This window comes from Aotus nancymaae, unplaced genomic scaffold (genome assembly GCF_030222135.1).
Source record: "Aotus nancymaae isolate 86718 unplaced genomic scaffold, 86718_ANA_hifiasm-v0.15.2.pri h1tg000014l, whole genome shotgun sequence".
NCBI classification, from domain to species: Eukaryota; Metazoa; Chordata; class Mammalia; order Primates; family Aotidae; genus Aotus; species Aotus nancymaae.
This window is the reverse complement of record NW_026988425.1, coordinates 120,158,689-120,186,572: the sequence shown is the minus strand read 5'-3', so window position 1 is coordinate 120,186,572 and position 27,884 is coordinate 120,158,689. Positions and strand designations below refer to the sequence as shown.

Genomic DNA, 27,884 nt, shown 5'->3' with positions numbered 1-27,884 from the left:
CTGTGGCTGAGCCAAAGGTCTAGATACACACGTGAAGCTATTTACACTAGCTGACTTGGGGAGGCAGGCCTGCACAGGGAAATGACTGACTTTTTCTTATAGATCTCTATTGTCTGATTTGTCCACACAAACATGTATACTAATTTCCAAAACATAAAATAGAAATAACAAAAAAATTATCTATGGAAAAGTGAAAAGGGGGTTACGTGGAAAACTACTATGAATTTCAGAATCTCATTTGAGTTAATATAACTCAAAGGTAGACAGGCTTGAGAGAAGGCACTAAAACAGAACTGTATAATTCATACCCTGATAGAAGCCCGAGGAAAGACATTGAAACCAAAAGTTATACGTGTGTAGGAAGGACTATTTAATATACATATATATTTAGAATTTATTGTTATCAAACCAAATGAGATTTTACAATTCCTAGAATTGAGAGGGCTGCAATAGTCTGCTCCATAAATAGCAAGTTAATGCTGTCATAATGCAAAAAGGAATGTTTAATATGTAATTTTATATATCCTATTGTGGTACTAAAAAGACATTTATTTGTTACTTCTAGATAGTTCATTACATGGCTGTACTTACATGGGTAGTGCTTTCTGATCCATTCTAGGCAATCAAATGCCACCTTTTTAGGCTTTTTTGGTAACACATAGTATTTCAGATTATGTCTGTTAAAGCTCATGCTAAACCTAAAAAAAGTCCCAAACATAAAAGTTAGTTATTACGAGAAAATATAGCTTTAGGTATTGTTATGGACTACATGTGTCCCCCTAAAATCCTAACGCCCAATGTGACAGTATTAGGAGTAGGAGCCTTCAGGAGGTAATTAGGTCATGAGGGGTGGAGTCATGAATGAGATCCGTGCTCAAAAATAAGCAGAGACATCACTGGCTCTCCCCACCTTCATATGTAAGTATACAAAGAGAATCCTACCATTTCTACACCAGGAAGAGGGGCCTCAACGGACATGGATCTGCCAGCACCTTGATCTTGGACTTCCTGGCTCTCAGAACCACAAGAAAGAAGCCGCTGTTGTTTAAGCCACTAGTCTACAGTATTCTGTCACAGCAGCCAAGCTAACATCAGGTAGTCTTTTTTTTTTTGAGATGGAGTCTTACTCTGTCACCGAGGCTGGAGTGCAGTGGCATGATCTTGGCTCACTGCAACCTCCGCCTCCCGAGTTCAAGCCATTTTCTTGCCACAGCCTCCCAACTAGCTGAGATTATGGATGCCTGCTACCACGCCCAGCTAATTTTTGTATTTTTAGTAGAGGCAGAGTTTCACCATGCTGGCCAGGCTGGTCTCAAATTCCTGAACTCAGGTGATCTGCCCACCTTGGCCTCCCAATGTGCTGGGATTACAGGCATGAGCCACTGTGCCTGGCCACTGTTAGTGTATTTTATGTGTGATCCAAGACAATCCTTCTTCCAATATGGCCCAGGGAAGCCAAAAGATTGGATACCCCTGGGATACATCAACAGTTAACTGCAGGACAATAGAAGGAGCTGAAGTCCGACTGATCACAGTCACTTTATTTTTGTTCTTGGCCCCAAATAAAATATGGCTGACTCTGAGACAGACACATGAGACAGACATGCTGCTCCTCTTCCTCTGGTCTACTATTCTTGCCTCATTTCCTCCCTCCCATTTCCTCAGTGAGCTTGTTCTCTCCATTAGCTCCTCTCTTGTATTTTCAGTCTGTTCGGTGAATTTTTCTCCTGTCTCTGAATATGTTCTAGGACCACCTTTTCCAAAAACAGCAAGCCTCTGTTGATCCTATCTTCTAATCAACCTCTCTCTTTTCCTCCAATGGCAAGTTTCTCAGAAGATACTTATGTTCCCAACCAGCTAACTACACATCCAATTCCAATTATCATTAATTTTCATTTTTAATTTTGCTACTCATTCTACCAAAATTGTTATTATTATTATTATTATTATTCCAAGGCTTTTAAAACTAAAGAAAGGTGATGGAATTGTTATAGGATCCTGCCCTCCAGGGACTCTATTGCTCCTCCCCATTTCAACCCGGGGCGGTGACATGCACCTGTAATGCCAGCTACTCAGGAGGCTGAGGCAGGAGAATCACTTGAACCTGGGAGGTGGAGGTTGCAGTGAGCCAAGATCACACCACTGCACTCCAGCCTGGGTAACAGAGCAAGACTCTGTCAAAAACACAAAACATTTTCCTTCTTTCATGGTGGGAGATACAGCAGAGTATGCCTATGCATCACTTCATTCATGGGGATGCAGCATAGTGCTTGGTGCTCAGCAAATTCAAGTCTTGCTTTTTGAAACTTTCAATTTTTCTCTCAAATATTTTTGATATGCAGTTGGGTGAATCTGCAGGTGCAGAAATTACAGATACGAAGGGTTGCCCGTCCTTTTCCCTAAGACTGATCTGAGAATGCTCCCACAGACAAGACATCCTGGCTGGGTGTGGTGGCTCACATCAATAATCTCAACATTTTGGAAGGCCGAGGAAGGAGCATCACTTGATCCCAACAGTTCAAGACCAGCTGGGCAACAAAGCGAGACCCCTGTCTCTATTTAAAAAAAGACATACTGTTGGTTTCGCCTTTCCCATTTTTCCCTTTTACAACTGTCCTACTTTCTCTAAACAAACAAACAAACCAGTCCTACTTTTGATCATTCTGAATTTCACCACTGTGCACTGTTCCAGGATGCAAAAACCTCCAAAACACCAAACAAAGCAAATTGAAATATAGCATGAGTGTAGGTGAAACTTTCTTTAATTAAAGCACCAGAAATCCTTGGTAGGAGAGCCTCATTTCTTTAGGTGTTTTACTTATTTCTCTTAAGGGTGAAAAGCAACTAGGAAAAAAGTATTTGGGCACTTACTAGGATGTTCTAATTTGAGATTTACTGAGAATAAGGTGGTGGGAATGAAGATGGCCTTCACTTTGTGGTGTTGTTTCTTTCATCTCTATAACCACAGCATGCATTACCCCAAAAGTCTTTGTGACAACTGTTAAACAATACTTTGATACACCTCTCTTATGATAGCATTTGTATGCACAAAACACCTAGAGTCCTTTAAGTGTTTGAAATGGCAGAATGTGTAGCAGATTGTGGCAAAAAAGGTAGTAGATTTAAGAATTGTCTAAGAATACAAATGATGAAGGAAATCTCAACATTTATTTGAGTCGATTTGGGTTTAAGTTGGAAACAGTACATGAGTGTCCCACCGATAGAAATGCTGTTGTGCCTGGGCACAGCAATGGCTTACTGCTTTTTCCCACATTTAAAAAAATACGTTATTTTCAGAAAAGTGTTTTATTAATTAAAAAAAAAATCTTTGGGCCGGGGGTGGTGGCTCATGCCTGTAATCCCAGCACTTTGGGAGGCCGAGGTGGGTGGATCATGAGGTCAAGAGATCAAAACCATCCTGGACAACATGGTGAAACCCCATCTCTACTAAAAAATACAAAAATTAGCTGGGAATGATGGCGCACGCCTCTAGTCCCAGCTATTCAGAGGCTGAGGCAGGAGAATTGCTTGAACTCGGGAGGCGGAGGCTGCAGTGAGCCAAGATCATGCCACTGCACTCCAGCCTGGCACCTGGTGACAAAGTAAGACTGGCTCAAAAATAAAAAATAAAAATTCTTTGGGTCAAAAAGAGAGACAAAAATAAGTATTGGTGAGGATATGAAAAAATCAGAACCCTCATACACCGCTAGTGAAAATGTAAAATGGCACAGCCACTTTGGAAAACAGTGTGGCAGTTCTTTAAAAGGTTAAACATAGGCTGGGTGCAGTGGTTCACACCTGTAATCCCAGCATTTTGGGAGACTGAGGAGGGTGGATCCTGAGGTCAGGAGTTAGAGACCAGCCTGGCCAATATAGTGAAACTCTGTCTCTACTAATAATACAAAAATTAGTCGGGTGTGGTGGTGCATGCCTGTAGTACCAGCTACTCAGGAGGCTGAGGCAGAAGAATCCCTTGAACCTGGGAGGCGGAGGTTAAAGTGAGTCAAGATTGTGCCACTGCACTCCAGCCTGTGTTACAGAGCGAGACTTCATCTCAAAGAAAAAAAAAAACCAGAAAAAAGTTAAACGTCAAGTTACTATATACCCATAATTTCACTCCTGGGTATATACCTAAGAGAAATGAAAACAGATGTCCACACAAAAATTTATACATGTATGATTATAGGAGCAATTTTTATAATAGTAAAAAATAAAAATGGAAACAACCCAACATCTATCAATTGATGAATAAAGAAAATGTTGTAGACATAAACAATGGAATATTATTCACCAAGAAATCATGAAAACATTATGCTAAGTAAAAGTAGACAGTCACAAAATATCACATATTGGATGATTCTATTTATATGAGATACCCAGAGTAGGCAAATCTATACATAGAGAGTAGATCAGTGGTTGCCTAGGGCTGGTGGGTGGGTTTGTGAGGTGAAAAGAAGATTGAACCGTAACGGGTATGGGTGTTTTTCGAGGGTGAGGAAATGTTATAATACTCTGGCAATGGTTGTACAACTCTGAACATACTAAAAACTTTGAATTGTACTTTTAAAATATGGGAATTGTATGGTACATGGATTATAGTACAACAAATCTGTTATTAAAAACATCTGGCACATAATCTGAATTTTTTAAAACTTGTAGACACAATTGAAAAAGCTCAGAACTGTTTACTAGTTAATTTAGTCAAACAAATTAATTTTTTTTTTTTTTTTTTTTTTTTTTTTTGAGACGGAGTTTCGCTCTTGTTACCCAGGCTGGAGTGCAATGGCGCGATCTCGGCTCACTGCAGCCTCCGCCTCCTGGGTTCAGGCAATTCTCCTGCCTCAGCCTCCCGAGTAGCTGGGATTACAGGCACGTGCCACCATGCCCAACTAATTTTTTGTATTTTTAGTAGAGACGGGGTTTCACCATGTTGACCAGGATGGTCTCGATCTCTTGACGTCGTGATCCACCCGCCTCGGCCTCCCAAAGTGCTGGGATTACAGGCGTGAGCCACCGCGCCTGGCAAACAAATTACTTTTACTAAAAATAATAAAATGACATGAGATTAGAACATAAAGTTGTAGATCACGAATCCAATTAAAATCAAGACAACTATCTCTACTGCAAAAAGACTGTGGGTGACTAACTAAAAGCAAGATTTACACAATTTGTTATAATGAAAAAGTTAATAGACCCTTAGAGTTTATTACATGTAACAAATCTTACTCTGCCTGTTGGGAAATAAGATGTTTGGAATTACCAAATATCTAGTTACAGACAGTTTCCATCAATAGATGGACAAATAAAACGTGAAATACTCGGCCAGACGCGGTGGCTCACGCCTGTAATCCCAGCACTTTGGGATGCCAAGGCCGGTGGATCACGAAGTCAAGAGATTGAGACCATCCTGGCCAATATGGTGAAACCCTGTCTCTACTAAAGTACAAAAAAATTAGCTGGGCGTGGTGGCACGTGCCTGTAGTCCCAGCTACTCGGGAGGCTGAGGCAGAAGAACTGCTTGAACCTGGGAGTCAGAGGTTGCAGTGAGCCAAGATCACGCCACTGCACTCCAGCCTGGCACCAGGCGACAAAACAAGACTCTGTCTCAAAAAAAAAAAAAAAAAAAAAGCGAAATACTCATACAATGAAATGTTTTTCACCCATAAATATGAATGAAGTACTGACCAATGCTACAACATGGACAACACTTGAAAACCATGTTCAAAAAAAAAAAGTTGATATTTATAATCACATTCTCTTTATTTAAACGCATGTTGAAAAAACTTTCAAATTTAAAAATTTTAGGTGTCAGGTTAAAACTATACAGGATGTACACAGTTTTCCAGGATTCTTTCAGGAGGTACATATGACCCAAAGAAGGTATGAAGATGGCTATCTTGGTCATCCACTCATCCCTTAAACACCCCAGACACCATGCATCTAAAATCAAATGTACTACTCATCTTCCTTCCTCCATTTCCAGTTGTGGTCAACGGTACTAGTCACCTGCCGCAGGAACTAGTATAAACTTCAACTCTGTCCACTTTTCTCATTCCATTTAGTTGCTAGTCCTGCCCTCTCTCTCAACTCTGTTTCTTCCTCCCCCTTCTGCTGTTACCACCAGCATCATCTCTCCTGCATGACTGCCATGGGCTCCCAAAGGACTGCTCTACCTATAACTTTCTGTTCTCCCACTCATCCTTTCCTCTATTCTCCTGCCAGTCATATCACTCACCCACACGGATCAGATCAAGCCACTTCCCAGGTTAAAGTGCCAAAAGAATACAGTCCAAACATTTTACCATGATTATATGCAAGACCCTCCATGATCTGGCCTCAAGCCACTTTGTCAGGTTCATTCTTTCTCTATGTTTCTCCACTTTCCCAATGGATTAGTCACCATTCCTTGGGCCTGACATGTACTTTTTTTTTTCTTTGAGACAGAGTCTCACTCTGTCACTCAGGCTGGAGTGCAGTGGCACAATCTCGGCTCACTGCAATCTCTGCCTCCCAGGTTCAAGCAATTCTCTTGTCTCAGCCTCTTGAGTAGCTGGGACTATAGGCGCATGCCAGATAATTTTTGTATCTTTAGTAGAGATGGGCTTTCACCATGTTGGCCAGGCTGGTCTCCAACTCCTGATCCCAGGTGATCCACCTGCCTTGGCCTCCCAAAGCGCTGGAATTACAGGTGAGAGCCACCGTGCCTGGCCTGATCTGTACTTTTATGACAGAAACTTCAGCCCTGAATTTTCACTCTTTGACTGTTAAAATGCCATTCACCTACCACTTCATATAGCTGTAATAAAAAAGACAGTAACAAGTGCTGAGCATGTGCAAAAACTGCCACTCCTACACTGCTGAAGGTAATATAAAATGATGGAGGAGGCTGGGTGCGGGGGCTCATGCCTGTAATCCCAACACTTTGGGAGGCTCAGGCAGGCGAATCACCTAAGGTCAGGAGTTCGAGACCAGCCTGGCCAATGTGGCAAAACCCCATCTCTACTGAAAATACAAAAATCAGTTGGGCGTGGTAGTACGTGCCTGTATTCCCAGCTACTCAGGAGCCTGAGGCAGGACAATCGCTAGAACCTGGGAGGCGAAGTTTGCAGTGAGCTGAGATAGGACCACTGCACTCCAGTCTGGGTGACAGAGCAAGACTCCATCTCTAAAAAAAAAAAAAAAATAGTTTAGCAGTTCTTAAAAAGGTTAATCATGCTGCAGTTACCACACACCCAGCAACCCAAGAGAAATAAAACTGATGTCAACAAGACAACTTCTACACACGTGTTCACAGCACCATTACTCAAAAAAAACCAAAAAATGGAAACAGATCGAACATCCATCAGAGGATGAATAGAGAGTAGGATCCATAAAATAGAATATTTGAAAATAGGAATGAAGTACTGAAACAGGCCACAACATGGAGGAACCTTAAAAGCATGCTCAGTAAAGGCCACATGTTATGTGATCCCATTTATACAAAATGTCCAGAATAGGCGCCAATCTACGGAGACAGAGAGTAGATGAGGGGCTGCCTAGGAATGGGAGAAGTCTGGGAATTGACTGCTAATGGGTATGCTGTCCCTTTCAAGGAGGACAAAAATGTTCTAAAGTTAGATAATGGTGATGACTGCACAACCCTATAAACAAACAAACAAAAGCCATTGAAGTGTCAACTTTAAACAGGTGAATTTTACGGTATGCAAACTGTGTCTCAATACAGCTATTTAAACCTTTTGGTTTTTTTGTGGCAGAGTATCACTCTGTCATCCAGGCTGGAGTGCAGTGGTGTGATCTTGAATCACTGCAACCTCTGCCTCCCAGGTGCAACTGATTTTCCTGCCTCAGCCTCCCAAGTAGCTGGTATTTCAGGTGCCTGTCACCACGTCCAGCTAATTTTTGTATTTTTAGTAGGGATGGGGTTTTGCCATGTTGGCCAGGCTGGTCTCAACACCTGACCTCAGGTGATCTATCCACCTCGACCTCCCAAAGTGCTGGGATTACAGGTGTGAGCCACTGGGCCCGGCCTCAGTTTAAGCTTTTAAACAAACTGCTCCTCCTATAATGCCCAGTTCCTTTATAAAACTTGATCTGACCCCTTCCTCGTTAACAGCTGTTACTGGGGATTCCAGCTAATCTCAATCTCTTCAGTTCTTGCAGTTGTAATTTACATCTTGAATCACTGCTTTCTTCTTTCTGCAATTTGACCTAGTATTTAAAGGATTCTAAAATCAGGTATCTGGGGTTTTAAGTCCTCACTCCAATCCTTGCTAGGCATATAAAATTATGTCATCTTTGTGCCTCAATTTCCTCATCTGCAGAATGAGGAAAATAAGACCTACCTTGTAAGACTTTTGGGTGCACAAGGGGGTTAACACACATAAAAGGCCAACAGCGCCTGGCACACTGCGTAGGCTGGATATGTAAGTGTTAGTTTTTATTATTGTTGTATTATAGCTAACTCTATATGCCTATCTCTTTGCTCTCTACCAGTTCATATTTTAAGGCCCTAAGGAAATGGAATCAAATCTCGTTTGATGTGTCTTGTATTTCCCAAAGAGGAAGAATATTATCACAGACTGGCAGGAGGAGAGCAGCACGGGGCTGTGGCTATAAGCTCAGGAATATCTGACTTCACCAGAGCCATGACATAGCAGCAGTTGAGCAAATTTAATCCAAACCAGGGGCCTAACTTGCAGAAAAAATCAGGAAACAGAGTCCCAGAAAGTGTTCCTTAAAATTTTCTACTTCCAAATGCAGAGAAGTGCCAAACACATGAAGGAGTCAACAGACATGCCTAAATTTTCACATTTACCCCAATTCCTCTATGTTTTTCATTTATTCATTATTACTGAGTACCAATTCTGTACCAAGTGCTGGAGTCTGGAAATCCACACCCTTGCTTTCCCAGGCAGATCTCTTCCCCACAGTAATAAGAAAAGAGATTCAGAGTGCCTATCTCTAAACAAATAAATAAATATGTGCACTCTTTACTCAAACATAAATCACAAATCCTATACTTACAAAAAGTTATTCAAAAGGTAAAGAAATTTTTTTATTATTTAATTCTGGGCATTTGCCATTAACGTAATTGATCTAAAAGAATAGTAGATTGCATCTGGCATAAGTGGACAGAAAAATCCCAGCATTTTGGGAAGCCGAAATGGAAGGACTGCTTAAGCCCAGGAGTTTGAGACCAGCCTGGGCAACATGGCAACACGGCAACAAGACCCGTCTCAAAAAAAAAAAAAAAAAAAAAAAAGGAAAAGAAAAAGAAAAAAAAAGTACAGATCAATGTAGTATTTATGGAAGCAAAGTTCTAGCAACTAGGTTATTTATTAGAACCTAAAGTATAATATGACATCTTTTTTTATTTTTTGAGACAGAGTCTTACTCTGTCACCCAGGCTGGAGTGAGGTGGTGTGATACTGGCTCGCTGCAATCTCCGCCTCCTGGGTTCAAGCAATTCTCCTGCCTCAGCCTCCCGAGTAGCTGGGATTACAGGTGCATGCCACCAGGCCCAGCTAATTTTTGTATTTTTAGTAGAGACAGGGTTTCACTATGTTGGCCAGGCTGGTCTCGAACTCCTGACCTTGGGTGATCCACCCGCCTCTGCCTCTCAAAGTACTGGGATTACAGGTGTGAGCCACTGCACCCGGCCTAATATGACATCTTAAATATAGCATTAAAATGCACATCAATTATAGAAGCAAAATATTTTTCCCCAAATTTTACACAAATACTCCTCTGCAAGTGAGATTAAATTAAAATATTCCATTCCAAATTTTGTGATCACACACACACAATTCTGAGGACTCTAAAATTCTTGCATTTGAGCATGATCGTTAGTGCTATATAACGGTGCTACTAGCAACAACATATTCTAGGCCAGAACCAAACAACTTAAAGGCTGGAAGAAACCCAAAGTGCTTGAATTCCTTGATTTACATCAGATAATTTAGAAGCTGCAAGTTTAACCTGCAAAGGCCTTTGTGGCTATCTCGATCTCATGACCCGTTCATATCCTTCATAGGAAACCTTCAGTTCTTCTCATAACCCTCTAAGAGGTACTGTTGTTGTTTTTACTGCTTATACTATTTATAGAGCCAGCTTGTCTTTATTTTCAAATGAACAAAAGGTGTGCTTTAAAAATTCACCCCAGTATCTGGTTTAGTCATTACTCCTTCAGGCATACCACATTAATGTTTACATCTCAAACAAAAGTGCACACGAATAAATTAGAAGAAAAAAATACTTTAACCCTGGCACACAATAGTTGTTAAATAAATATTTGCTGAGTGAATAAACCTACCAAAGAATCCATATCTCTACAAACTCAGGTAGAAGTATGAAATAATCCAATACAGCCTAGATTCATATGTGGGGATTTCTTTTATAGTAGGTTTTGTTACTGAAGACTTATGGACTTGGTGGCAACAAGAAGCATTTTGTTGTTGAGATGAAAACAAAGTAAAAAGCTATTCAACATAGTATCTGGACTATTTTCAATATCCTGGATACAACTGGGACCTTACAGGGAAATGACAAAGCAGGGTCATCTTTCACTTCATGAAGTATACTCTGGGATATATGGATTAGAGAAGAAAACATTAATTAAAGAAGAGAGAAGAAACATTAGAGAAGAAAAAATTAATTTATTACTGGGACTATACCAGGGTTGAAAGGTATGGCATGAAATGTATTCCTACTTCCTCTTCCTTTATTTTTTAATTTTTATTTACTTAACAAAAAATAAAAAATAAAATGGGGTTTCACCATGATGGTCAGGCTGGTCTTGAACTCCTGACCTCAGGTGATCCACTCACCTCGGTCTCCCAAAGTGCTAGGATTACATATTCCTACTTCCAAAGTAGGTAATGAAATAGAATTTTAATTTCAGTAAGTGAAGAAAAGCCTCAGAACTCTAGTTCCCAAACTCTGCTGCACATTGGAGTCACTTGGGGATTTTTAAAAAACATACTGGCTTCCAACCCCAAACGTTCTGATTTAGCTGCCTTTGGGTATAACTTGGGCACTGGAGTGGGGTGGAGTGGTGGCATTAAAGCATCACAGGTGATTATCTGGCAATCACTGCCCCAGGGTTCTCAAATACATGACTTGCAACAACTTACACCTGAGGTCTGAGAATCTTCAGCTGAGTGAGGATATCCTTCTGTACCCTGGGATTAGCTGTGGCCGTAAGAGCCATCACCGGAACAGAAGGAAACTTCTGGCGAAGCATATTCATTCTTTTGTAATCTTGACGAAAATCATGTCCCCACTAGTTGGAAAAAAAAAAAAATACTGCTTTTCAGACTATTTGGAGCTTCCTTCTATAAAAAGCCAACCATGCTCATATTAAGAACCACCTTATTCTTCAGTAAAATAGACTAGTTCACTCGATGTAGGTTTTTCTTCAGTACTGAAAGTACATATACTGTTGGTAGTATGTATTTACTGATATTTCTGGATATAGAAAACTGTATTTACCTGACTGACACAATGTGCTTCATCAATAACAAAACGTGCCAAGAGCTTCCTCTCATAGAGATTCTCCAGAGTAGAGATGAGTCTGTTACTTGCACAGATCTAGACCAGAAATATATTAGACATTTAAAAACGCTGAAACACATCACCTTAATGATTGTTGTCTTCAAATTCCATTACAACTTAAGCTGTATTAAAATCTCCACATAAAATTAGTTCTTATTTCAATCTATGAAGAGAACAGCAGAAGTAACAGAAAACAGCAAACCACATTTTAGAATGTTCACCAACATTCAGCAAAAAGCTTATTCAGCAGGTTAGTGGTTCTAAAACATCTGTCTGCTTCAATACATCTGAAGGCCACCACACATTTACACTGGCAAAAGGGCTACATATCTGGGTTATATGGATGCATGTTGGCTGGGGGAAAAATTATGTATCTCATAGCTGTCTTCATAACAGGGACTAGAAGCAATGACATCTCAGTAGCAACGAGCACGCCTAGCACTCACATCTTGACAGGGACATGTCAAAAGGACAGAGAAGTCAGCTTGATAGAGATCTCCCACTGGTCACATCTAGGACAATTAGAACATCAAAATATGTGATAACTGATTGTAACCTATTGAATAAATTAAGAAGTCATGAGTTCATGCTGGTATTAATAAATATGTGGGCTGGGCGCAGTAGCTCACACTTCTAATCCCAGCACTTTGGGAGGCTGAGGAGTGTGGATCACTTAAGGTCAGGAGTTCCAGACCAGCCTGGCCAATGTGGCAAAACCCCATCTCTACTAAAAATATAAAAATTGGCCAGGTGTCCCAGCACATTCCTATAGTCCTAGCTACTTGGGAGGCTGAGGCAGGAAAATCACTTGAACCCAGGAGGTGGAGGTGGAGGTTGTGGTGAGCTGAATTGTGCCACTGCACTCCAGCCTGGGTGACAGAGACTCCACCTCAAAAAAAAAAAAAGTGAAATCAGTGGAAAAACTCTTCCTTATGGCAAAATGCCAACTACATTTAAAAAATAATTTTATATCTATTATAGTAATAATTGATTTGAGGAAGAATCATCAATGGATGCTAAAACTTGTGGGTAAAAGTCTGATGACTAACAGGGTATTTACATAGTCTCAAAGCATCTCACAACAGTATATCTACTGATTACAAAGGCCAAAAAGAGTAACTTTACAGTGGAGAAGTCTATGAGACACTACCATAACCAAGCGATCGGTTAACTAAAATCTTCAGGAATGGGACAATCGACATCACATGCTTCCTGAAAGCGAGCATGAGAACATATTACCGTTTCTGTGATATTCAAGGAGGAAAGGAATCTAAGCAGGAAGAAACAAGATACACTCAAAGTGAGGAATTGTAGTCAAAACAACTAGCCTTCAAAAATGTCAAAATCCCGATAGCCCTAAAAGAGAGAAACTGTTTACAAGACCAGAGAGGACAACTGAATGCAATGCATGATCTGGGATTTTCTTTTGCTATAAAGGACATTATTGGGACAACTTGTGAAACCAGAATAAAGTTTACAGATTAAGAAATGGTATTGCATAAGTGTAAATTTCCTAATTCTGATCATTCTACTGAGATTATATAAGAGAATGCTTTGTTTTTAGGAAATTCATGTGAATTACATAGGGTTTAAAAGGATATCACGTCTGCAACTTACAATCAAATGTTTCAGGAAAATATATGTAGAGAAAGAATAACAAAGCAATTATAGTAAAATGTTACTTAACATTTGGGGTTTCTGGATGAACGTTATATAAAAATCCTTCACACTATATACAAAAAAATTTGTTAAAAGTTTAAAAATGTATGTATCCTATTGGTCTTTAACGTATTTTAAAATAATGATATAAATACAAACCTTCTCCGGAGTGACATATAGAAGTTTTATGATTGGGTCTTTTTTTGATAACTGAAGGTAAATATTTGTAGCTTCTGAGTCAGTCTTATCACCTGTCAGATATGTAGCTGGAATCTAGGTATAAAGTAGTAAACAATTTCAATTTTATACATTAACCTGACAAGACTACATTTGTTCTTAGGTTTTATAAATATTTTACTAGTCACATATCAAACCTATCAAAGGAAATCATCTCTCTCTATAAAAAGTATATAAGTACCTATATTTTAAAAAACCTTTATTGATTGATTGATTGATTGACAGAGTCTCACTTTTTCACCATGCTGGAGTGCAGTGCCATGATCTCGGCTCACCTCTGCCTCCTGGGTTCAAGCGATTCTCCTGCTTCAGCCTCCAGAGTAGCTGGGACTACAGGCACGCACCACCATGTCCAGCCAATTTCTGTATTTTTAGTAGAGACGGAGTTTCACCATGTTGGCTAGGACGGTCTTGATCTCTTGACCTTGTGATCCACCCACCTTGGCCTCCCAAAGTGCTAGGATTACAGGTATGAGCCACCATGCCTGACCTTAAAAACCCTTATTAAGCATAACTCAAGACGGGCATGGTGGCTCATATCTGTTATGTCAGCACTTTGGGAGGCTGAGGCAGGTGGATCATTTCAGGTTAGGAGCTTGAGACTAGCCTGCCCAATATGGAGGAACCGCATTTCTACTGAAAATACAAAAAGTAGACTGGCATGGTGGCGGGTGCCTATAATCCCAGCTACTCGCGAGGCTGAGGCAGGTGAATTGCTTGAGCTTGGGAGGCAGAGGTTGCAGTAAGCCGAGACTGCACCACTGCACTCCAGCCTTGGCAACAGAATAAGGCTCTGTCTGAATTAAAGAAAATAAAAAAAGCATAACACAAAATGGTCTTCTCATTGTTTATTTCCTTTTCTTGCTTTATTTTTCATATTCGTAAATAAGATAAATATGAATTTAGCATACAAGACATTCCAGTCCTAACGCATGGCTTTTTTTTTTAGATAAATGTATTTCAGGGTTTTAATGAATAATGACAATGAAGGGGCCATTGTATCACAAATGGTTGAACAATGGCCACCATCACTGCACTAAGACATTCTTTGGAAGAAAACCCAACTAGTGGTCTTACTGAGGGGTGGCGACTTGTAGCTCTTAAAACAGTTCTGTTTAATCACAGTGTGAAGACTGAGTCAGGGTCTCACTTTCACACCAAGGTTAGATTGTAGTGGCATGATCATGACTCACTGCAGCCTCAAACTCCTGGGCTCAAGTGACCCTCCTCCCTCAGCTTCCTAAGTAGCTGGGACCACAGGTGTTCACCATAGTGTCCAGGGCATTTTATTTTTCTGTAAAGAAAGTCTTGCTGTGTTGCCCAGGCTGGTCTTGAATTCTTGGCCTCAAGCAATCCTCCCACTTAAGCCTTCCAAGTTACTTGGATTACAGGCATGAGCCACCACCCCCACCTACAATGTGAAGAGTTAGGTAGAATGCATTCATTTACTTCCTTAAACTCAGCCATGAGGAAAAAAGACATGCACATGTGTATGCATTTTAAGATATAAGGGAAAGAGAACTATGCTGATCTGGCAGTACTGAAAAAAGAAACGCTTTTCTATTAGTTAAAAAAATTTACATCAGCAAAAAAATAGCATGAGTTAAAAGTTCTTACTAAAATACATTCTTGTAGAATAAAATCCGACTGAGCTACAGGTTATCTATATGGAATTTTCAAAGACTTCTGTTTAACTGCACAACTTAATTTAACTGTTGTGCTTTATTTTTACAAATCATGAACTATATAATAAAAGGTTATCCAGAGGACTGAAATTTAATTGTTTCAGTTAATTAAATTAACAGTTTAATTTAAGGCAAGTTTTTATTACTATTTTTATAACTTACATCCAAGGAAGTCAGCTTTTGGACTTGATCTACTATTAGTGATCTCAAGGGAGAAATGACAATCGTGACCCCAGGAGAAACACAGGCGGGGAGCTGGTAACACAAACTCTTACCACCTCCTGAAAGAGAAACAATGACATAATATCTGTCAGGTTCTATCTTGAGAGCATGAATGTAAAAGTTTCAAAAGAAATCACAAAATTGGCCGGGCGCGGTGGCTCAAGCCTGTAATCCCAGCACTTTGGGAGGCCGAGGCGGGTGGATCACGAGGTCAAGAGATCGAGACCATCCTGGTCAACATGGTGAAACCCCGTCTCTACTAATACAAAAAATTAGCTGGGCACGGTGGCGCGTGCCTGTAATCCCAGCTACTCAGGAGGCTGAGGCAGGAGAATTGCCTGAACCCAGGAGGCGGAGATTGCGGTGAGCCGAGATCGCGCCATTGCGCTCCAGCCTGGGTAACAAGAGCGAAACTCCGTCTCAAAAAAAAAAAAAAAAAAAAAAAAAAGTAAGAAATAAAAATAAAAGAAAAAATTTGAAATCTTTACACACATACATACAATCTATATTATAATTATATATAATAGACACATTATATATAATGCAATATACTATATATAGATATATAGATCTCAAGTGGTTGAAACTGGGGTTGAAGGATCTTAAAAATGCCCCTTGAAACTACCTAAAGGACAATGGAAAGCCCTGAAAAGAAATCAATGGATTACATCACTGCCAAGGGCTTTTCTAGGGTTAGAGTTCTGGAACACTAAAATAGGGTTAAAAGGAAGGCACAGAGTGATTAATAAATTAAAAAAATTTGAAATGCTGATTATTAAGCCAAGGTTATCTCAATTTTTTTTTTTTTTTTTTTTTTTTGAGACGGAGTTTCGCTGTTGTTACCCAGGCTGGAGTGCAGTGGCGCGATTTCGGCTCACCGCAACCTCTGCTTCCTGGGTTCAAGCAATTCTCCTGCCTCAGCCTCCCGAGTAGCTGGGACTACAGGCGCGCACCACCGTGCCCAGCTAATTTTTGTATTTTTAGTAGAGACGGGGTTTCACCTTGTTGACCAGGATGGTCTCGATCTCTTGACCTCGTGATCCACCCGCCTCGGCCTCCCAAAGTGCTGGGATTATAGGCGTGAGCCACCGCGCCCAGCCAATTTTTTTTTTTTTTTTGGAGACAGAGTCTCACTCTGGAGTGCAGTGGTGTGATCTTGGATCACTACAACCTCCACCTCCCAGGTTCAAGCGATTCTCCTGCCTCAGCCTCCTGAGTAGCCGGGATTACAGGCACATGCTGCCACACTCAGCTAAGTTTTGTATTTTTAGTAGAGATAGGCTTTCACTATGTCGGCCACGATAGTCTGGATCTCCTGACCTCATGATCTGCCCACCTTGGTCTCCCAAAGTGTTGGAATTACAGGGGTGAGCCACTGCACCAGCCAGAAATCTTAAAATCTGTTTGAGATAGTTCAGATGCCCAGTCAACATCATACAATAATGACAGCACTAACCAACTTGCTAAAGGTCACAACAAGTCAAGTAAAAGGCAGAGGGAGGACTACACGTAGGTACTGAAACTGCAAATTCTCCATGCGTTCTACCCTATTTAACATTCTCATGTGAATGACCATAAATCATTGAGCAGATGTCATATGCTTTAACAGCACAATGAAAGTCCTAGACTCTTTAAAGTGGGGCCAACACAATACTGTGCTAAGTGATTTTCATTTACCCCCCATACCACTCTGTGAAGCAGGTACTTTATTGTTATCACCATTGTACATGTGAGAAAACGGCTCGAGGGAGTGAAGCGCCTTGCACATGGCCACACTGCTGTGAGCAACAGAGCTGTTAAGTCCAGGCCGTTGGTCCACAGCTGATAGACCACTATGCATATATGCATATATGATTTAACCACTACACAACACCAGATGTATCAAATAAACCGCCAGAAATGGTCATGGTCTCTGACAGTGATTTTCTGTTTGGTTTCCAAAATTGCAAAAGAAAAATTCCCAAAGAAAGATTCTAGATCAGTTCAACACAATGAGCTTTGAGTTGAAAATCTTACAGGGCTGTAAACTTCATCATGTCAACAATCAGAACAGAGGATATAAAGCAATATAATTTCTTACTACAGTATGGGAGGTTTAAGAGGTCCCTAAATGACAGAAACACTGTGTAGGTGGCCTTTTCATTTCTATTGAAGAGCTTTCATTTAACATCTGCCAATGGATTCCTGCCAGTTCATTTCTAAAAATACATACCAGTCGGCATCAGGATAAAACAGTCTTCACCAAGCAGAGCAGCATTGATCGCCTCTAGCTGATTAGTTCTAAAATTATGCAGGCCAAATTTTTTATGAAAAATCTTCATCATTTCCTTTGTATGAGGAAAACTAAGACTTTGGAAACGCTCATGTTTCAGATTTCTGGATGCTAAATTTTGTGTTGACTTGTCTAAGAAAATAATCAACGTTAAGAGAAATCAGTGCATGAATACAGTGAAAGTACAGCTTTAGCATTTCCCTTGCCCTGCAAAATCACTGGCACACGTTTCCCTGCAGCACAGTTCTTCAACTGTTTACCAGCTTTCCTTCCCTACAAGTCTCAAAGCCACCAAAGACTTGCCAAGGGCCCAAATCAAGTATTTCCTTGACTTTTTCTACAGTACCTACCATGACTTTTATTCCTTCCTCTTCTTCCTTCCTTCAACCATGACCACCAAGACAATCATGGTTTTCTACTCACTTTAAATTGCCTTTCCTGGCTCTACTTCCCCTATCTGCCCCATAAATAGGGGAGTCTTTCAGATATTTGAGACTGGCTCTGTAGACATTCTTTTTTGGAGTTTTCCTAGTCCTGTGATCTTAAACATGACCTCTGTGCAGCGAATGCCTACATCTCTCTTAAGACCCAGCCGATACCTTCCTAAGTTCCAGTCCTGTGCACAGCTCCCATTCTGTAAGACATTGCTACCAGAATGACTTAACCAGAACTTTTTTTTTTTTTTTGAGATGGAGTTTTGCTCTTGTTGCTCAGGTTGGAGTACAATGGCCTGATCTTGGCTCATACAACCTCCGTCTCCCGGGTTCAAGCGATTCTCCTGCCTCAGCCTCCCAAGGAGCTGGGATCACAGGCATGTGCCACCACACCCGGCTACTTTTGTATTTTTAGTAGAGACAGTGTTTCTCCATGTTGGTTAGGCTGGTCTCAAACTCCTGACCTTTGGTGATCCGCCCGCCTCAGTCTCCCAAAGTGCTGGGATTACAGGCGTGAGCCACCGCTTCTGGCCAGACTTACCGGCACTTTAAGCTCAAGTCTTATAGCCTTTCTGAGCTTTTCTCCAGATCTGACTCTGCCTCCTGACTCCCTGTTTGTGTTAATGGGGTCACAGTTTTCCCAGTCATCAGTGTCTGAAACCTTGAAGTCATCTCAGCTTCCTCAGGTCCTTCTTCCATAACATTTCTCACACGTGCCCCTACTCTGCAGCCAGGCTGTCGCAATTCCGGTTCAGCACAGAGAACAAGAGGTACTCACTCAGCTCTGGCAGTCACGCTATCCCCAACACTCAACTGTCTCAAGATAATTGCAAACATCCAGTATGACACATTCTAACATGATACAAAAATAAATCCATGAATGGTTGTTTTAAAGGTCAGCAGCGTCAACTGTTAAGAACAACCTCCGTGGTATTAAGTCATCAATAGCAAAAATAGGGAGGGCTGTACTTTGTAAACTTACTTCAGTTAAAAAATACTTTTGATAACTTTACAGGGTTGATGTTAGGCTTTAAAATTATTTTTGGCTTTTTTCTGGAGCCTTAACAGTGGCTATTTCATTCCTTTCGAAACTTCTCTCTCACTAAGCTGTGAGCTCCAGGAGGGCAGGAACTACTTAGTATTTGTTCTTCCTCTTTAATGACCAGCACCCAGCATAGCACATGGCATGGAGTGAGCACTAACGCCCAAAGTAGTAGTCTGACTGATTTAAGACACTTCTGACTTCATATCCTTTTGAGACTGCCCTATATTTTAACATTTAAGACATAAAACATGCTTCTCTACTTTGTAAATTAATCATCTCATCAGTACATAATTTGTAAAATACATTTTTAGCATGTACATTCATTTTTGCTTTTGCCTATCCCCAAATCATTAAAAACTTGGCCCTCATGAGTTTATTGTTTTAGGAACTAAAAAATGTTAATTCAAAGGCAAAGCACATTTGTAATGACTTTAGAGCCTTACTACAATAGGTTATAATTACACATTTTGTAAAACTACAGCTGTTATAGAGACAAAAGAGCAACTTGCTTTTAAAATTGTGATTTGTAATTCGTATCATCCGTAGAAATTTGCATAGCAACAATGCGGTTTTCAGGCAATGATGATTTGCTATGGTTTTTCTTATATAATTCCTATTTTGGGACAGTTTTGTTTTCATATAAGCATTCGATTTATTTTAAACTTACCAGTGTAATTCTGCATTGACTCTGAGGTTTTATTTTGCGCAGTAGATGCCACTGGAAGACAGTTTGTCTTGGCTGAAGAAAGTTTTTCTGATACTGATTTAATTGGCCGACCTTCCTTGATGGGTTGATAGGCAGCTGTGGAAGATTTGCTGGCTGCTAAATTATGCATTATATTTTCCCAGTCATCATCATCATCAAAGTCATCTATGTCAAAATTATCAATATCACAGGAAGGCTGGCTTTCTCTTTCTAAGTCATTTATTGAAGCAGTATGTTTATTCCAATCTTTCACAGCAGTGCTTGTGAGAACATTTCCTGGGAAATAAGGGCTTTCATTTCTTTTTTCTAGTCTTGGTGTTTCAGCCCAGTTGCTACTTACAAAGGACTTCTGTAAATGGGTATTGAATAAAGGTCTTTCAAAAAGATTCTCCCTGGTGGCTGAGAATCCTGTCTTTCCTGGGGTGGTAGTCAGTAAACATTCCCCAGAAGAAACAGAATCTGAGGGAAGGTGTGGAAAATTTAACTCCTTCATAGAATTCTCTGTAGGGCAGGAATCACCCTCCACAGGCTCATCAGGTGAATCAGGCCTGTATCTCCAAACAGAGCCAAGAAGACTGGCATCACTTTTATTCAAATCTACTTCCATTAGAAGTTTCCTTCTGAAGAGGCAAAAGAGAACAATATATTAAATATTAGTAGTTTATTCCAGTTAGGGCCACAAAAGCAAATCTTATACAAATGTTAAAGGAGTGGTTTGAAAAGTAAATGGATTTAAAACATAGTGGCATGATGATCACCCTTACACCATTTCCAGGCCAGAAAGCCTGGGCATTTTTCCTTGTGCATTTTTTACTTAGAGAGGCAGAAATACAATCTGATATATTCCAGAAGGAGGCAAATCAAGATACCTTATGTTCCGCTGCTGAAGCAGTTCGTTTCCACAATCCAAAAGTTCCAGTTTATCAGCAGGAATAGTATCAACTAATTTACAGATGCGATCCATCACGTGAGTAAGTTGTTGCTGTAAACTTATCCGTCTAGCTATAAAGTAATTATATCATTAATATTTTGCTTTGAAAAAAAAAACCTCTTGGCTGGGTGTGGTGGCTCATGACGGTAATTCTAGTACTTTGGAAGGCCAAGGCAGGAGGATGGCTTGAGTCCAGGAGTTCAAGACCAGCCTGGGCAACATAGTGAGACCCTGTCACTAAAAAAAAAAAAAAAAAAAAAAAAAAAAGTACCTGAGACTACAGGCCTGTGCCACTGTGTCCAGCAACACAACATATCTTCTTCTTTTTAAAAAATTAATTATTTTTTGTAGAGACAGGTTCTTGCCATGTTGCCCAGGCTGGTCTCAAACTCCTGGGTTCAAGTGATCCTCCTGCCCTGGCCTCTTAAAGTGCTGGGATTATAGGTGTGAACCACCGTGCCCATAACTGTTTTCATTTAATTTCATAATATTTAATAAATAATATTTCTCAGAGTAAGCAAGGTCTTTGGCTGGAGTAGAGGTTTATCAGTTAACCATGATTTGTTTATACTAACTTCATGTGTAAAGCTCACTGTGCCATCACACAGTACACTTACTGTTAAGTGTTGTACAGGCAAGAGTCCTACCTGTTGTTTTGATGTGCCTGGAATCCAGGCTTCCTTTTAATAGTAACAGCATAGCACTGACATTTCCTTTCAGACCTCCCCTTCCCACTCCCTTAGTAGGCATCTATCACAAGGCAGCCCAGTGAAAATTAACTGGAAATACTTAGGACTGACTGGGAAAAAGTACCTCTCTTTTTACAAGCTTAATATGATTCTGGTGGCCATCTCTGTCACCTTATAAAAAAAGACAGCTTTCAAATAAGATCAATACAAAGGAAAAGTGAAAGCAGATAAAAAGAAATGAAGGCTTGACCCGGAGAGATGTGACAGAAGAGAGGAGAGAGAAAGCAAGTGAGAGAGAAAGCAACTCTTGATATGACGTTTGGACATCTGAATCCTGCCAGTCTGCTCCCATTTTAAAAATTAAACCATAACTAATAAATAGAATTTCAAAGCAGTTGAGGTTTTTATTTTATTTTTTGAGACAGATTCTCGCTCTGTCTTCCAGGCTAGAGTGCAGAGGTGCAATGTTGGCTCACTGCAACCTCCGCCTCCTGGGTTCAAGCGATTGTCCTGCCTCAGCCTCCTGAGTAGCTGGGACTACAAGCATGTATCACCATGCCCGGGTATATTTTCATTAGAGATGAAGTTTCACCACGTTGGCCAGGCTGGTTTCAAACTCCTGATCTCAAATCATCCTCCCACCTCGGGGCTGGGCACGGTGGCTCATGCCTGTAATCCCAGCACTTTGGGAGGCTGAGGCTGGAGGATCACCTGTGGTCAAGAGTTTGACACCAGCCTGGCCAACGTGGCAAAACCCCGTCTGGGCGACAGAGTGAGAGAGGGAAAAAAAAAGATGAAGAAAAAAATGGCAATAGGAAGCAAGGACAATAGATGTCTGTGCCACCTCTCAGGCCTAAAGTATGCAGGAGAAAAAAACAGTTTAGGTGGGCTGCAGGGGAAACAGTACATATTCTCAGAAAACTATTAGAGAAAGAAGGGGAAGAAAATGATCAGAGAAGAGGATGAGGCTACAGGGATGTTGCTGACAGAGCAGTCAGTTGAATGGTTTACAAGACAGGAAGGAGAGGAAGTGGGGACAGAACAGGGAGTGGATACGGCAGTGTGGGAAGAGCAGCTGCAGGAGAATGGCCTGGGAAATTTGGACTTCTACTGGTGATGGAGAGAAATGTGAGGTATGAGATGGCAAAGTGGAATTGCTGAATTCCTGTCTTACTTCTGTTTTCTCTCCAGGAAGAATGAGCATCAGATTGGAAAGAGAATCCACAGTGGTCTGATGGAACTGAAAGACAAGACAGGTTCAGGGGGAGAGCATCTCACGATCAGAAACAAGCTCAAGACTCCTTGTCCAGACAGATTAAACCTCAGAGTACAAAGGAAATCTGCAAACAAGATCTCAAAGGCCCTGTCACTGACACGTGAGGCATCTAGTGAATAACAGAATTGACGAAAGTGAGGACAGACAAACACTGTTCTATTCAAAAAATTTGAAAGTGATTGCCAAAAACTACAGATCTGTGATAGAAACCTGGCTCCTCCTACTCCTGGCTATGTAACTATGGCAAATAGTTACATTTCTCTGGACTTCAGTTTTTTCCTGGTGATCCAATGTCAATTCAAAGCAAAATTCTAGAGCCTGTTATCAAATGGATGCTTTGTGAGCTCTTAAGGGGAGGGAACAACTATAGAGTTAGCAAAAAGTTTATAAAAACAAACCATCCATCTCAATGTATTTCCTTCTTTAAAAGGATTACTAGACTGGCAAATAACAGTAGCTACCATTTATGAAAGGCCTACAGTATACCAGGCACTTTACCTTGAATCCTGACAACTACCCAGCAAGGTAGGTATCATTCTCCTCATTTCATAGACAAAAAAACTCAAGTCCAGAGAATTTTAACTATTTGTCATAGTCACATAGCCAAGAGTAGGAGACAGGTTTCTATCACAGATCTGCAGCACTCTAGAGTCAATGTCCCACCCATTCCTCCTTGCTGCCTCATATCTCAAACTTTTTGGAATCACAGGACCAAGTTTTTTGTGTTCCCATGGATAATGAACAGAAACATGGTCTGAAGACAGATATGCAACTAGCTGAAGGGAGTTGTAAGCCAAAAGGGAGGCCTCTATTGACACTCTATCAAACTCTGTCCTTGCCTCTGTTCTAGCTAACCATTTTATTCCTGAAACTTAATGATAGAGAGACAGTATGATGCCATTGTTACCAGTATAAACTAAAAAGCCTCAAGACTGCTGTGTTTGGATGCTAGCTCTGCGGCTATCTAATTCTATGATGGTGTGTAAGTACTTAACACCCTGTACCTTAGTTCCTTATCTGTTAAATGGGGATAACAGAAACTACCTTAAAAGAGGGGTATTGTGATGATTGAATTAGTTAATATTTTAAGGCACTTTATAAGAGTGCCCAGCATATCAATTATTTCATGACTATCTCTAAAAGTAAATGGAGTCCAAAATAAACAACAAAAAAAAACGAGGAAACAGAACAATGCACAGAGAACACTACATATGTGACCTGTACATGTGTGCAGACATCGCTGAAAAAGCCTCGCATCCCTCAGACTAGAAAGCATGACAGAAATATCCAGAGAACAAAAAAGAGCTCTCGGAAATTGCCTTGATAGAAATAAAAACATTCCTTGGAAGAGTTAAAGATAAAATCAAGGAAATATCCTAAAAAGCAGAAAGTTAAGAGATGAAAATAGAAAATATAATTAATAGATGTCTAACATACAAATAATAGAAGTTCCAGGAAGAGTGAAAAAGAAAGTAAAAAGAAATAATACCAGAAAAATTTCTAGAACAGGATGCCAATTTTCAGACTGAAGGTGCCTCTGAGAAGCAGACACCAAGGGTGGAAAAGGGGAATGTGGTTTATCAAAGTCTTGAACTGCTATCCGCTTATTTACACTAGATATTTAATAAAAAATAAAAAATGAATAAGAAACAAACAAGCAAACAAGTATTTAGCTTTAAATGGACATCAAGATCCAGACTCAGACTCGGAGTATATACAAGGGAGAACCAGGAGGATAAAAGGTCTAGAAAGCAATTTCTAGCAAGGAGAGTTAAAAGACCTAATAATATTTAGTCTAGGGGAGAAAAGAACTCTATTATGATGAGATTACACTCTGTGATACATGTTTCTGAAGCACATGATTTTGTGGAAGTTCTCATTTGTGAAAGATTAAATAAATAAATAAATAAATAAATAATTTTAAAAGTCCTAGGATGAAAGTTGCAGATCTTGGCTCAGTATGAGAGATAATTTCTAAGTAGCATTTTCAAAATAGGGAATGAATGGCCTTATGAGAGCATGAGTTCATGAGATGTTCAAGTAAATGCTGGCTAACCAGTGAACAGGGTTATGACATTAGAAGAAAAGAGACTACAAATCTGCCATTTGATAATGTACAGCCACAGGTTGAAAACACAATCTTACTTTGTTTTCAAAAGTAAGTAGCTGAGATATGGGATATGTCTAAAATATAGTTTGTACCGTCACAGTCTGTGCTGGTTTCTGGATTAGGCTCCTGCGTGGTCATTTTCTCAGGTTTTGACAAAAGATCTTTCGATGTGTTAAGAACATCCTCTCTTCTGTCAGAGGTGTCAAGGTCCTTTGACACACTGCAAATAAAAAAATGTGAAGCCAATCATACTACAGACTAGACCCAATAAATGTATAATTTCCCCTTAATATTTTTCTACAATTGGTCAGACAATATATAACAGAAAAGAGAAGTTGTTTTTTTTTAATCTCCTCAATTATAAAACTTCTGAGTTGGCCCTGAAAGCTGTCCCTCCTCTGGTCCCAAGAGCCCTTTTCAACTTTATCTCCAATTATGTCCTTTCAGTAACACAAGGTTTCAATCAGACTGCACCACTTACATTCTTCATATAAAGCCCTACATTGCCTATTTTGGGGATTTGGCCACTGATCCTCTCAATTTGGAAAACCTGCCATTCCAATCTCTTTTTACCCAAATCACACCTGTTCTTCTAGGCCCAGCCCAAGCATTACTTCCCCAGCAAGTGATTATTAATGTCTCCTTCTTCTGAGATTCCAAAGCACTTTTTCTAGATTTCTCTTATTATGCAAATATGTGCGTGTGTGTGTGTGTGTCTGTACATATAATTACCGTACACAGATTATACAAAAACATATTAACATATAAACCTGGTCAGTCTGATTAGATAGAAAAAATACTTAAAAAGTAACCAAATAAATTAGTACTCGATGAGGGTTAAAGAGAGGATACTATGGAAATCCAAAGAAAGGTAACACGTTTTGGAACTTGAGAAGGCTTTGCCAAGGAAATAAGATTTAAGCAAACTTTGAATGACAAGTATGAGGAAAGTGCCAGACTATCAAAGAAATATTTTAAAAAGAGCAATTCTATTTGCTTGATATCTGGGAATCAACCGTATTTTCCCAAAGCAGAACTTTGGAATGCAACTTTCTAACTAAATCAGAAACAGTGTAACTTTTTAAATATTGTTTTTTAAACAATAACATTATAGTTAAAGAAAATGGTAATGCTTTCTAGATTGCTGGTTTGACTCATTAAGACCATTGGGTTATTGCAAGGACATAAGTGGAGATAAAGCCAAAAAAGGTAAATTGTGGCCAGAAGATAGAGAATCTTGAGGGCCAGCTAAAGAGGTTCTGGAAAAGAGGAGATTCAAAAACATGCCTCTCTTCTTGATCATATATTGTCTGATCACTTGACTTCCAAAATTCAGAGGTTACAACCAGTATTTTTTAAAACTGAAATAAAATGTAGAATAGAATTTAAGCTGTGCACTGCAGATAAAATTTTGTTTGTGAAAATTCTATTTTAGTTTTATAATATATACACATATGAATACTAAGTTACAATGGGAAATTTATAAAGAGAGTCCACCTTGGAAATATCCTGTAGAATAAGCATTTTTAATCGCTAAAAATCTAGGTAAATTCATTTATGGTATGACAATTTGATAAATTTTGTAGCCATTAAAACAAATAAAATATGTAGCAGTTGGAAAACATTTTAGAAATCATGTTAAAGGAAATAAAGCAGAATATAAAATTATAGTTACATATTGATTACAACAATGCAGAAATCAAACACACATGTAGAAAAGGATCAAAACTGAACATGGATAAAGAAAACAGAACTGTGGAACTACTAGTATTCCTTCTCTCTCTCAATATTTTTTTTTAAGAGATGGGAGTCTCGCTATATTGCCCAGGCTGGAGTGCAATGGTTACTCATAGGTATAATCACAGCATGCTATAGCCTGGAACTCCTGGGCTTAAGAGATCCTCCTGCCTCAGCCTCCTGAGTAGTTGGGACTACAGGCCACTACCACACCACCGCACCCAGCAGTAGTCCTTTCTTATTTAGAATCCTTGTTAAAATGGTAATAATATTATTTGTGTAATACACATTTTTAATAAGAGAAAAGCCAGGTATTCAACAAGGAATCAGTATGACACCAGAGAAAGTACTACACCGGATCTGAGTCCATCTGTCATTCATCGTATCTTCCTGGGCAATTCCTTGCTCCTCCCCGGGCCTCAGCTGTTTCACCTGGTTAATGAGGACACTGGTTTAGAATCTAGACTCTATATAAACTTTTGCTCAGTTTAACATATATTGTATTCTACCATTCAACTGGTCTGAGAGTGAGACTGGGATGAGGATGAAAGTATCATTGACGTTTAGCAATTTAAGCTACTGATGAGTCGTGTGGAGTATCTATTTTTCTCATAATAACTACCAATTAACAATAATCATGTCACCAATTTGCTAAAATTGAGTGAATAACAAATATAATGGCCAATTCTATCCTGTAGGATTTTTTTTTAAAAGTACTAATGTCCTAATTCACTTCCCATATAATGGTTAGCTTTGTGTCATTTCAGGTCAGGTTTGGAAATATATTTTTAGAAATATATTCCTTACATCAAAATCAACTACATAAGGCCAGGCATGGTGGCTCATGCCTGTAATCCTAGCACTTTGGGAAGCCAAGGTGGGTGGACTGCCTGAGCTCAGGAGTGCAAGACCAGCCTGGGAAACATGACAAAACCCTGTCTCTATTGAAAATACAAAAAATTAGCTGGGCATGGTGGTGTGCACCTATAGGCCCAGCTACTTGGGAGGCTGAGGCACAAGAATCACTTGAACCCAGGAGGTGGAGGTTGCAGTGAGCCGAGATTATACCACTTCACTCGAGACCGTCTGAAAAAAAAAAAATAAAATCAACTACATAAAATTGTTCGGAGCTTCCATGTAATTAATCATAATGAGACTTCGTCTTTAGAATTCTACCAATTAAATGTACAAACAGGGTTTTTTTTTGAGGCTTTCACTTGAACGTAAAATAACTGTACAGAAGCACAAAATACATTTGTATAGAGATATTATATAGCTAAATGAAACTATTTAGAGTATTCCAAAAACAAATAATAATGCTTACTAAT

At 39.8% G+C, this 27,884-nt stretch overlaps 1 protein-coding gene and 1 non-coding gene across 4 annotated transcripts in view; one reads left to right on the top strand and one right to left on the bottom strand.

The window, feature by feature from the left end:
- The window catches only part of BLM (BLM RecQ like helicase), a 90,574-nt gene that overhangs the window by 33,997 nt on the left and 28,693 nt on the right, over positions 1-27,884 (bottom strand). For 2 of the 3 annotated variants that reach the window (XM_064376274.1, XM_012463804.2), the window contains exons 5-13: positions 24,912-25,039; positions 20,683-20,815; positions 19,775-20,433; positions 17,569-17,760; positions 15,297-15,415; positions 13,372-13,485; positions 11,491-11,589; positions 11,133-11,281; positions 592-698 (exon numbers count right to left, since the gene is read on the bottom strand). In XM_064376274.1, coding sequence (XP_064232344.1) covers positions 592-698; positions 11,133-11,281; positions 11,491-11,589; positions 13,372-13,485; positions 15,297-15,415; positions 17,569-17,760; positions 19,775-20,433; positions 20,683-20,815; positions 24,912-25,039 — 1,700 coding nt within the window. Of the gene's footprint in view, positions 1-591; positions 699-11,132; positions 11,282-11,490; positions 11,590-13,371; positions 13,486-15,296; positions 15,416-17,568; positions 17,761-19,774; positions 20,434-20,682; positions 20,816-24,911; positions 25,040-27,884 lie in introns of those variants that run through there. The other variant, XM_012463806.3, reaches the window with a different exon arrangement.
- On the top strand, positions 24,523-24,592 carry LOC135275014 (small nucleolar RNA SNORD18). Its single transcript, XR_010342738.1, has one exon. It is a non-coding gene; the product is annotated as a small nucleolar RNA SNORD18 (small nucleolar RNA).